This window comes from Typopeltis vanoorti, chromosome 16 (assembly GCF_054136105.1).
Source record: "Typopeltis vanoorti isolate ZY-2024b chromosome 16, IOZ_Tvanoo_1.0, whole genome shotgun sequence".
Classification (NCBI taxonomy): Eukaryota; Metazoa; Arthropoda; class Arachnida; order Uropygi; family Thelyphonidae; genus Typopeltis; species Typopeltis vanoorti.
Genome location: NC_143564.1, coordinates 60,290,177 through 60,303,702, shown reverse-complemented (window position 1 = coordinate 60,303,702; position 13,526 = coordinate 60,290,177). Strand labels below are relative to the sequence as shown.

The following is a 13,526-nucleotide window of genomic DNA, read 5'->3' as shown; positions in this document are numbered from 1 at the left end:
ATTATTATACATTGCTACCACATCTAATGTTCTTGTATTTTGAGTACCTTCAATTACAATGTTCAAGTTAATTATTCCTGAGTAGTTCTATAAATTTTCTTTACCTTAATTTGGATGTTTTCTCCTCCCACCAGTTCTAGTCTCCTTTGCATCTATAAGATTTATCTATCTGTGCAGTTTACATTCTTCAGATGATCCTGTATTGGCACACCGAATTGTGTATTTTTTAACCTGTTCGTCTTTCTTTCTCTTACACCAAATAGCCTTGAACCTGTTGCCTATGCTAATCATGCTACCACTATCATTGGAAATTTCCACTCTGGTTGGATATAAGTCTTCTGCAATCATTGGCATATGCCCTCTCAAATTGCACTGAACCCATCACATCCTTTGTCAGCCATCATAACAATATTTAAATTTTGAATGTTATCCAGTATTGTGTCCCAATTTATGATTATTATTCTAACAATTATCCTTACAAGTGAAATTCTACTTATCTTTATCCAACATTCATCTATGTACGAGATATTACCCAAAATACAAATATTTAAGCTATTTCTCCCCTTAGTGTCCCTAATATTTATATTATACTGTGCCTTTTAGGACATTTAGTTTGAGATATTAAATACAAAAACAAGGAGCTATTACCAAAATATGTCTGAATGTGAGACAATATTGCAGTCGTGACACTTTATCTCATAACTCATCTAAATAGTCTCCCCTCCCACGTGATTAGGTTCGTACGTTTTCAAGTGGTGCATTGGGCAGCAATTTCAGACAACTGTATTATCAATGAACAAAGGTTTATTAAACTCATTAGCATGGTACAATTCAATTTCTAATATATATATAACTCAATTCAATACTAAGAAAACATTTACAAAATAACATTAACTAATCACAAGTATTTGGCTAAGATCCTATATGGGTATTGTGATCATGCCGCCATAACAAATTCAACACATACAATCATATGTATAATCCCAGATCTAATTAACACCTTAGTTAACCCTATATTAGTCTGAATACGCTACATGCTGTAGCACATGGACATATGTGATCAACTCACTCTATTTAACTACCTAAAACTATGTAGATTAAACTATCCTTTCACTGTGCTAACACATAACTTTGACGTTTAAAACTTTCCTATGTTACAATACACATGCATAAATCTCACGACACTTGAATAGTTATATAATTAATATTAACAAGCATACTCTCATTACAATCAGTCATGTACTATAGTCCTAGTATAATTTTCCTTAGTCTCTTCAACTGTTCAGTAATAGAACAATGATTACAATTACCTACGGTTTCAATTAACATGAGATTTTTACAGCACCTTTTGACTTGGGTTTTCTATATTGGCCTCTACCGTTTTTCCGATTGTACTATCCTGGGATGAACTCCTCTATAATCTGTCACTCCTAAGTTCTTTTGGCATTAAACTGGGCATTTGCGATCTTAACTTTTCGTACTTCTTTACAGACTTCTATCTTTCGTTGTTGTCACAGAATGATGAAACACATAGACAATACCTTCTTTCCTTTAGCTGAATGGCATTCCTCGTTTCTTACCATAGGAATACGGAATCAAAATCCCGCTCACTTTTGTTCCCTTGTTGTGTCGGACGGAGATTAACTCCAACCCCGCCACTCAAGAAAACCGCATGAAAAACCTATACGAAAAAGCTCATGAAGAAACTATCTGGAAAAAAGCCTCATGGGGGGGTTCTACTCCTTTTATACCTTGACCCCTACCGGCACCTTCTTTAATTTCTTTTCTCTTCCCCTTACTGGATTCAACTTCACCGACCAATTAGGGTGTCATTTTTCTGCCAAACATCCTGTGATCAGCGAGCACGCGACTACGTCTCAATTCGGGAATTGAGACGTAGTCACGTGATAGGCTTTTGCTTTTTTGCTAGCTTCAAATTAATCCCCCTTCCAAAATTTTCTAAGAATTTACTTAATATTTTAATCTCTCATTTCAGGTGTTAAAACTTGCCCTCACATACAATTTCTTTTGACTAATCTTTTCCGTCTTACTTAGCTAATATTTTCATATCACAACTGTAATATATTCCTTCTTTTATTATTTAGTTCAACAAACACTTTTTGTTATATATTTTACTTGGATGCAAGAATATTTTTCTTTCTTTAAATAATTTATGTATTAGCTCTTATATAGGGGTTTTATTTTCTTTTCTTTTCATGTTACACCATGATAACTGAAAATTCCACATAGTGAAGGTATTAGAGTGTAACACCAGGGAACACAATATATCCAAATTAGCTGTGTATAAATACCATTTCACTAAACAAGTGTAGTAGGCAATTTAGTACATAGTTAGCAATATGAAAACTTAATTTAGTTATCTGAACAATTTGTGAATTTTATTTTAAATTAGGGACCTCTGCCAACATTATTATAATAACAAAACCAGTATTTATAGATATCCTAAAATTTATGTGCCATAGGTTCGTCATGTGGAGAAATTAGCAAAGATGAATGTATTATCAGAATTGCTGAAAGTATAAACCTTGCACATCAAGAAACCAAATATGTCATTACAGGTATGAATTTAGATTTATCATAATTGTAAATATATTTTTGATTATCTCTTGCACAGAAAAATATTGCATTTAATTATGGAAAGTGAAAATGAAAAGCGCATTAATTTTATTTTGATTTACAAATTCCCAAATTGAAATTAAAATATTCTCTACACTATTTTATGTTTTTAAAAATTTCACTTGATTTTTTTTCTCTAATCTATTAATTTTTACAGAAAAGTCAAAGGATTTTTTTTTGTGCATCTGTTATAAATAAGAAAGCAACTGAAGTTACTGAGCCTATAAAGAAATAAATGTATATAATCAAAAGCTGAGGACAGTAAATAACAAAAACTACATTACTTGGATTTACTTGTAGATTTGTAAAACTAAATTTACTTTTTAATGCATACAGTAATACATACTTTTGGTATGCATTACTGTCAACTGACTAACAGCTTCATCAGGAAGGTAAACATCTTAGAGATTATAGAAAAAAATTTTATGACTTCTATCCCCAGATTTTTGAAACTATTAGCATTAATAATATCAAGTTAGTCACATGCATCATTTTATATATCAAGCATATGATATTATTTGTTGTTGGCATAATGAAGGTCTGATAAGTTACATAAACACATAAGAAACTTCCAGATGTGATGAAGTACAAAGCCTTCATTCCTCTTTAAGGTGCAATGCAATTATATCACTTTCAAGGACTCCTTAAATATCCTTAAAAAGATGTTGTGTTTTACACAAGGCATCAAGGCAAATGACAAATCCATTTCGTAGTGGAGCGATGCCACTTTTATCTTTTGTTGCATGGGTGTTCTTTCTTATAGATTTCAAAACTTTTTCCAGTCTGTCTGATGTAAGCTTCACCACAAGCACATGGAATCTCTATACCATAAGGTGCTTTTCAAAATGAACACTTTTTTGGCAAATGTAGAAAATTCGATAGGATGCAAACAGGTTTAAAAGTAGTTCTAATATTGACTTAGTTTAGAAATTGCACAATAGGTCTTGAGATTCTGACATAGGGTAAGGAAATGCTATCATCATTTAACTTACATTAATTATTAATGTTAGCAATTCAAAAAACTGATGTCAGAAGTTCTCATTTTTTTTTAAACTATTCTCTAGTACATTTATCTTTGTAATGAAGTCATTAGTCAGCAGACAGTGAAACATAGAAATTTTGCTTTAGAATCTGTCTGAATAAATCCTGAAATTGTTTTTTGTTGCTTAAAATAAATGTATGTCTTAAATGATCATAGCTTTATTAAGCAGTTTCCTCTGAATCGCTATAGAAATGCTAATTTCTACAGCGATTCAGAGGATTGCAGATTCTAAGTAAAGTAAAATTTTTAACACTGAAATTAAATGCTGCAAAATTCATGTGATGTGCAAATTTTAAGTGTTTTAACTTATACATGATAGCATTTATTAGGTATATTCTGCTTATCTCTCCTTCAATACACATAGAACAATGATCTTTTCCAGGCAGATTTTATGAAATGTAGTAGATTGTTGCTAAATTCTGCCTTCTATCTCAATTTTGGTTTAAATTGGACATTTTAGAAGGAAATTAGGCAAAATGCTTCAAAATAATGCAAAGCAATTAAAATAAAAAGCCAAAAGGCTAGTTTTCTGGCAATTGAATAGATATTAAATGGATAAGAATCCTATATTGTTATATAGCCAGTAAGTGAAACTCAAGATCGAGAACTACGATAATGAATAGATATTAAATGGATAAGAATCCTATATTGTTATATAGCCAGTAAGTGAAACTCAAGATTTTTCAGCATTGAAACTCATAGATCATAGTTATCGATCTTGAGTTTCACTTACTGGCTATATAACAATATAGGATTCTTATCCATTTAATAATACAAAGCAGTAATTTTGCTCTGGTTGAATTATGTACATTTTGATATGTGCATAAGTACCCACTATATTTGTTGTGCCTGTCTATCCTTCCTTACACATATTACACCCATCCTGGTCTTTTGATCAAATTTCATCTTTTTTTGATGATCAAAAAAATCAAAAAAAGATCAAAAAAAAAATTTTGATCAAAATTTGATCAAAACTGAAGTTGCCTGGCCATCTCAGTTATTGATTTAAATTACACCATTTTAGGGACAAAATTAGACAGGATGTTTCAAAAAGTAGGCAATAATTATGTTCTGACTGGATGGATTTAAATAAAATTTAGTATTTAGTTTTGTATAAAAATTTGTCATTCAGTTATGTTTTAAATCAATTTGTATTGGTAACTTTAGACAAAATTCTGTAAAATGATACTTGATATTACTTTTTCATTTTACACAAATTATGGACTCTACAACCATGTTATAAATAACTATTTTAATTTCCTGACATTTAGACCTTCATATTAAGGTCATCTCGAGTACGCACACACACACACACACACACACACACACACACACACACACACACACACACACACACACACACACACATGTATATAGGGTGTCCCAAAATTCACGCAAGATTTAAATTTAGCACCATTTGTGCGATAAAGTGTTGCCAACGAGAAAAAAAAAAGACAGCTGACAGTTCAGGGTTATTAAAAATGGAGCGCTACACGAAAGAACAACGCATTTTCATTGTTGAGCAATATTTTAAAAATAATGAAGGTTTGGCATCTACAGTTCGCACAAAATATGGTCGGAATAGTGATTTAACTTCATCAACTGTGAAAAGATTAATTAAAAAATTCAAGGAAACTGGATTAATTAGTGATCTTATACACTCTGGCCGTCATTCAACAGAAAACATCGAAGCAGTTCATGAGAGTGTTGCTGAGAGTCCAGGAACATCAATTCGGCACCGTTGTCTTGAATTGGGCATTTCGAGAAGCTCTCTACAGCGTATTCTCACGAAAGATTTGCATCTTTATGCTTACAAAGTTCAATTGATTCAAGAACTGAAGCCTACTGACCACACACAGTGAAGAGAGTTCGTTGAATGGATTACGGAACAACAACAAGTGGATGCTTATTTTTCGAACAAAATCATCTTCAGTGATGAGGCTCATTTTCATCTTGATGGCTTCGTTAATCAACAAAATTGTCACATTTGGGGTTCAGAAAATCCATGAGTGATTGTTGAGAAACAAATGCATCCACAAGGTGTTGCTGTTTGGTGCGGATTTTGGGCTAGAGGCATCAACGGTCCATTCTTCTTCGAAAATGCGGCTGGTAAGGCAATAACAGTTAATGGTGCTCTCTATCGCCACATGCTAATCCAGTTTTTTTGTGCCTAAATTGCAAGATATGGATGTGGAGGACATGTGGTTTCAACAAGACGGTGCCACATGCCATACAGCCCGAGAAACAATTCAATTACTGCATGAGTCATTTCCTGGTCGTGTAATTTTCTGTTTTGTTAATCAGAATTGGCCGCCCGGATCATGTGACTTACCGCTGTTGGACTTTTTTCTTTAGGGTTTTTTGAAGTCTAAGGTTTATGCCAACAAGCCTACAACCACCCATGCCTTGAAGGAGGAAATTGAGCGCTGTATCAATGAAATTCAGCCACATTTATGCAAAACGGTCATGGAAAATTTCGACAAAAGAGTGCGTATGTGCCAGCAAAGCCGTGGAGGCCATTTTTTACCCGATATGCTATTCCATGCATAACCTTATACTGTATACTTTATGAATCGATAAGAAATTACAATTTTTAATTAAAAACCTGTGTTTTCTATCAAAATTACTTCTTGCATGAATTTTGGGACACCCTGTATATATATACACACACACACACACACACACACACACATATATACACACAGAGACAAGCTAAATTACATTTCACATAGTATGCTGAAGAGACAATGATTTGATCAATGGTTATTCTACTGGTCTGACTGCTAGTGAAAATAAAATAAAATTACAATAAATAAATGAAATAAAATAAATTAACTACATCAAAGCTATATTCTATTTAAGACAACATCGGAGAAACATTCTTTCATATAGATAGTTTTGTTACAGTAAAAATGATGTCTTAATTTAACATGACAATTGTTATATTAGATTTAGGATCCTGGATTACCTATCGTATTTAAAATTAACTCTTAGGGAAAAAGGTTAAGTGGGTAAAATATGTACCTTCTATGTGTTTGGGATATTTAGACCATTATTATTGTTCAGATTAGGGTGATTGATTAGAATCTCACAGGATTCTTAAATTTATGTTCATACCATATTTTGGTGTGATGTAAACATTTGCTTTTCCAGTCAATTCTATGTAAAGTGTTCAGGGCACAATCAGAAAGACCAGCTTGACCATAGTTATTATATTTAATGTGTTGTTTATGTTCATTTTTTCTGATAGGAATTGTGCATCCTGTTTCCTCTATATAGGGCAAATTACAGGTGCAATGATTATGGTATACTCCAGGGTGGGTCAGTTGAGGGAGTGGATCCTTTGATGAGCTGAGTAAGTTCTTTAATTTTGTAGGAGGTTTAAAGGTGGCTTTAAGGTTGTATTTTTGCAATATTCTGTTTATTTTGTCTGATATCCTTTAATGTATAGAATGGTTACAGTTTTATTGTAGTCTTGCTTATTTTTATTTTTAAGTGAGGTCTTGTACAGAATTTTGTTGATAGTATTTTGACTGTAATCATTTTTAGGAAGGTATTGCTGATAAATTTTAATTCATCTTTAAGTGCTTGTTCATTGGAGCAAATCTTCAAACCCCTGTTTTTTAGTGTATTAATGACCCCTAGTTTTTGTGTTGGGTGGTGGTAGGAGTTTTTGTGTATATATTGGCCAGTATGTATTGGTTTCCAGTAAACAGTGAAGGAAAGACTGCCAGAAGGAAGATGTGTGACAAGTGTATCTAGAAACGGAAGTGTGTGTTCTGCTTTTCAATCTCATTTGTGAATTGTATGCATTTGTGTTGTTTGTTTAGGTGGCTGAGTAAAGTGTCTGGTGGCCACGGGGCCAGATAGCGAAAACGTCGTCAACATATCTAAGCCAGACTTTGGGTTTTAAAGGAGAAGAATCTAGAGCATGCTGCTCAAAATGTTCCATGTAAAAGTTAGCAATAGCAGGTATAATGGTGAGCCCATGGCTGTGCTTTTTTTTTTTTTTTAGGAGTAGAAAGTGTTCTGCCACACAAAATAGCCCAAATATTGTGAATAGTACATGCACAAAAAGTGCTGTGATATCGGGAGGGAATTTGTCCTGTAATAGAAGGATTGTGTCATTGATTGGGACATTTGTGAAGAGGGCAGAGATGTCAAAACTGACTAATAAATCATCTTTATCCAGTGTGATATCTTTGATATTGTTTACAAAGTGTTGTGTGTTTTTAATATAGGAAGGGGAAATGACCTACCAACTCCTTGAGCGTTGATGCTAGTTTCTTGGCTAGGTGATAATTGGGTCTATCTATATAACCCTAGATTTGACCCATCTCAAAGAAATGAAATAAAAGCAGACATCAAGCCATTGTCCTTCAATACCTTGAAACCCACTAGTTAATCATTACTATCAATATGGATTCCATCACTCTTGATCCACTCCAGACCTACTTACAATCATTACCCATCCACAGATACATGCTATGGAAATGTTTGATGCAGCCCATGTAGTTGCTCTAGACTAGGGGTTCCCAAAGTATAGTACATATACCACAGGTGATGCACAAGCCGCGGCTTAGAGGTATGTGGTCAGTTGATAGAAAATATAACACATAATGTACAAAAATAAGAGAATGTTACAGGAAGTCAAAGTTCAAGTTATTTATTTTTAATGTCATTTATATGATGTCTATGAATGTCTGACAAAACACAAGCAATGAACGCACAAGGAAGTTGCCAGCCAATTCAAATGACTAACTCAAAACAATCTGACAATATTCTCTTAATGCAGATAAAACATATAATTTGGGAAAATTGATAATGAAGGCATTCTGCTACCAAAATCCTTGAACATGGAATACCAAAACAGTGGTCTAACATCCTACAAATGAGAGGAGTATTTTGTACCCTTAGCTCAAATTTCTGTTTTAACAGTATGTTCAATTCTCAGTATTTGTATGTAGAAATTGTTTGAATTTAGCACCACCTTTGAAACAATAACTAATTTCTTAGAATGTTCCCTATCAACGTAGCACGATTAAATCAGTGCAAGATTCATTCCACAAAAACAAATCACTTTCATTAATTCTTAACTCACTACATGAGCGCAATTGTGACAAGTAGGAAGTGTAATTTGTAATAAGTGTTATTTAGTTTATTTTTATTTTTAACAGCAGTAAGTAGGTTAAAAATTAACATCCCTGGGTTGAAAGCTATTAGTGATACATGAACTTAGTTCAGTGATGTAGAATAGTATGTGGTTGAAAATGTTTGAGAACTTCTGCTCTAGACATTTCCAAGAGCAGGTCTGCACAAATGACTAATTACCAAATTAGTGTCTTATAGCCTACCATCCTTTGCACTGCAATGCTGCGGTACATATCACAAATCTGCTGTGGATCTGTACTTTTTTGCCCATGCTCTTTCACCTATTCATAAATAATTTTTTGTCAAATAATCTTGAATTCTACCCACAGTTTTGCTGTTGACAGTACTCTTTATTCCTCATTTTCATTTGACAAACCTCTCAGTGCTCATATACCTGAAGCTACAAATGCCTTTCAAACGTTGCATGTCCAAATTAGTCATATTTACATGGAGGTAATAGGATGCTTTGCAGGGAAATGAAATAACTCCAGTTTTGATTCTACACTCAGAAAATATATGCATTTAAGTCAATACTGGACAAGAATATAGAAGCATAGTCTACTTGTGAAGGAACTTCATAACTAGGTTATACACAATTGTATATAGAGACTGTTGACTTCATATTAAATTGCATTGGTATCTAATGCAATTTAATATGAATTAATCCCATTTCTGCTTGGATATGTATATTTCCATGTGTTATGAGAACAATCGCTTATCAATCTGGTTTCAATAAAGGTTGCATTGGAAGCTAGACCAATGGACATACTGACAGCTAAATCAGTGGTAGAAATCATATTTCCATATACAAGTAGGAAAGTGGTTTATCATCATATTATACAGATATCTAACTTTGATTTAGCTCTCAATATTTCCATTACTTCATGTGCAAATTTCCATTTGCTCACACTTGGGTACAGGATTAAAACAAGAATAAAATTTCCTGTCAGGTTTAATTTACTTTCTAAGTTTAAAAATTTGCTACCATACAATGATGCATAGCAGTATTATCTTGCAATACCTAATACAGTATTATTATTACATAATACTGACATAATGGCATTTTCTGAAAAGCAGCAAAAAAGTCCTTTAAATATGCAAGCTCCACTGAGCTCCACAGGCTCTCTGCAATTGCACACCACAGTGCTTGACCGCAAGAAGAAAGACTTCTTGGTTTCGAATCTAGTTGGGGACTAGAAGAAATTTTTCTAAGCCTTTTTTCGGGCAAGCAGATTTTTTCTCCTGGAAACTCAAGAAAATCGACCGTAGAACCCACATTATTTCAGACATTAAATATATTGTGTTAGGGTTAGGGACCACGAGATGGTAGCACTTGTTAAGCAATCTCTCTTCACTGCTTGCTGCTTAATTAGTGATAGCCTTGGGTCAGCTATCTCTGATTGGGTACCAGTGGAGGTTGAACTGCCCACTCAGTCTCCAAAAGTTAGATAGGGCTAAAATGGCCTCGCCTGCTCCCTATATACAAGAATAAAAAGGTGTTAGCTGATTTTTAAAAAAAATTTTTTTTTTTATATGCAAGCTCATCAGTATCAAATATAGGTTAGATTCCTAACAAAGAGTAAGCTCTAATAGTAATCATCCTCTATCACTTAATATGAAGCCAAAGAAAATTCGTATTAGAAACACATTAATCTTCATGCTTCAAACATGCTCTGTTCAGTATGTCAGGACTTGCTCTTTGTTAGGGACCTAACCTGCCATATATGATACTAATACAAAGGATTTGTAACCAGCCAACAAGCTTTTAGCATTCTCAGTTTAAGTAGGGACAAAATTGCCCATTGTAAAATCATTTTAAACTGATTCTTGAGCATAAAATGAGTAGTTCTCTCTCTCTCTCTCTCTCTCTCTCTCTCCTTAAGTTAAAAATATTAAAAACTTGTGGGCTCTTTACCACTAATTTGCACTCTTCTAAGTTCATTATATTCTCAGATAAATGGCATATAACAGTATATTTAACTTTGGTATTTTGAAGGAATAGAAATTTACTTACAGTTATATGTACATGGTTTTTTTGCTGGGAATAATTTTTACCATATAAAGGGTGAAAACACTTCATGTTTCTCAAGAAATTATTCTGGATGAATTTTGACATTGGAAACAGACTAAGAAGAAGAAGAAAAAAATGGCATCACAATTTGGTTGTTACATTTAACAGTTTGTTTCTTAAATTTTGTACGGTTGGTAAACTGTAGGATGAAAAGACAAACCTTTATCAATTCAGCATCTCAAATTTGCATATATTCTGTTCTTATTTTTATTGTTCTCCAAAGTTATTTTTATCTTTCACAGGTTAGGCTAAGAAGTAGCCTCATTATATTTTTAAAAAATGCTAAAACGATCATGCCAAGAAATTTTCAATTTGATCTAAAATATCATTTACAGTTTTTTCTGAAACAAAGAATTTGTAATCTTAATTTCATATATAATGAGATTAAAAATAGTTACTTAGTGCAATATTTATGAATAGAGCATATTTGTTTCTAGTCATTTGTTTGAAACAAGCTCTCTTTCTGGTTAGATTTTTAATATCAAGAGTAACTGCAGTATTTACTTGTTGTGCAGTTTCTTTGTTTGCATTATACAACTTTCAGAAAATAACACTGGCTAATTGGTTATATATACAGTATTTATTTGACATTCATTGTGCTGACTTTTGAAACTTTCATATATCTTGGTGCATGAAACATGCACTGCTTGTCATTTTTAGTGATTTCTAGATGTCTAGAAATCTTCTCTAGATGAAGCTTTTTTTTTTCATGTGATTATAGAGTTCAGTGTCTTTTGAAGGGCATTACATGCATCATGATAGCTGAGTTTAATGTTTTTGTTACAGTGTACAGGAAAACCTCACTTAACACGATTAATTAATCCATCAATTAATGCGTTCTAAGTGAAATCACATTAAGCGAATAATAAACAATAGGAAGAATTATAATACATCCATCAGTTAGTGTAAATTTGAAAAAAAAATTACAGTATAAGCCATATTAGAGGAAAACATCAAAGTTAATAAAAATCAATTGCTTCAATTTTTATTTAATGTCTAAACATTTGATTGAGCTACTTTTTTTACAAAAAAATTAAGTAAAGATGTTTGAATGGTGCTAGACTTTTTCATCTTGTAATGCAAGTCGATCATCATAAAGCGATCTTGATAAAGTGATCATAGCTGGTGATCGCTTTATCAAGATTTTGGCAGACTTCAAAGCTTCGTTCCATATCAGGATCAGCATTCAAACAAAATTTCCTTAGCATACTCAATGTGATTGAAAACTAGCTCAAGTTCTTTTGCAGTTAGCTTCTTAGTTATAACATTCTCTTCTTGTTTGCACTCCTTATCTTTTTCTTCTTCATATGCATGCTGTTCTTCCAGTTGAAGGAGTTCATTCTCACTTAACTGTTCTGAATGGGAATCGAGCAATCTTGCATCTTCATTATCCAGTTCATTAAATCCAAGTTCGCTTCCAATTGTGCTGATTACTTCAATAATGTTACATCTTGGATTTTGTGTACGATAAACTAACATAGGCTTGGGTTTAAAGTTGCCTTCTGCATTGCCTCCTAATAAAAGCGTAAGACGATCTTTAGATACTTTGTATCCTGGTTGAGTTGCTTCAGTTTTAGCTAGGAAAGTTTTTGTTGGCATACCATTCCAAAAGAGACCAATTTCATTGACGTTGAATATTTGCCCATCGTGATAATCACCCTCCTGAATTATGCCTTGTAATTGTTCAGGAAACTTGGCCGCAGAATCTTTATCAGCAGTAGCAGATTCCCCAGTTATTCTTATGCTATGCAGCCCAGTTCGATTTTTAAAAAGGTCAAGTCATGCTAAACTCACAGTAAAGCTTTCACATTCCTCTTAAAATTTGGTCTCTTTCAAGGAGGTAAATATATTGATAGCTTTTGCCTGAATATTCCCTGTACTAAGCGGTATTCTTTTTTGGTTATAATCCTCAATCCAGAGTGATAGAAGACGCTCCATCGCGATCATTAAATAGCTTCTATTTCGGGTGATCTTCATGCTTAAAGAAGCAGTAGCAACTTTTCCTTGTTGTTTGTATTCTTTGCTCTTATTTAATATAGTCCAAACTGTAGACTCGCTGTATCCCAGGTCTCGCACAATCATTTTATTACCAGTGCCACTTTCATGGAATTTGTCATACATGCTGTTCGACCTCAGCACAGTACATATTATGTTTTCTCACTGAGATGTGGTTAATAATAAATTTGCTTTTTCAGGAAAAAATCACTGGTCCATTGTCATAAATTTTATAGTTGTGGAGAGTTGTAGTCAGCATTTGCTTTATTTAAAAACACATTTCAAAGCCGAAATATTTAAAAAAAAATAATAAATCATATTGGATTTAGTCGGTCCATGCTAAAGATTGAAGGTGCATTATATTGAAAACATATTATTTAAATAAAAAATAGATCATCACCATCATTTATTCATATATGAACAGGGAATGATATATATATATATATACAGAAATATTCATATAGCAAAAAACTCATGGAGTTAATGTCTATCAGATGAAAGTGAGCCAGATTGCACTGTTTTGTGCCAGTTGGTAAATGTCAGATAGTCCATGAGCCTCATCTTCAAAAAGAAGCTTTGCTTATATATTGCCAAAACCTGTTTCCCCTGGTCTTTCTTTCCCTCTGTGTT

The 13,526-nt window shown here is 33.1% G+C and overlaps 1 protein-coding gene across 1 annotated transcript in view; it reads left to right on the top strand.

The window, feature by feature from the left end:
* LOC150098056 (uncharacterized) overlaps nt 1-13,526 on the top strand; it is a 114,659-nt gene that overhangs the window by 53,285 nt on the left and 47,848 nt on the right. The window contains exon 4 of the mRNA XM_090406350.1: nt 2,484-2,579. Within this exon, the coding sequence (XP_090262476.1) occupies nt 2,484-2,579 (96 nt within the window). The remainder of the gene's footprint in view (nt 1-2,483; nt 2,580-13,526) is intronic.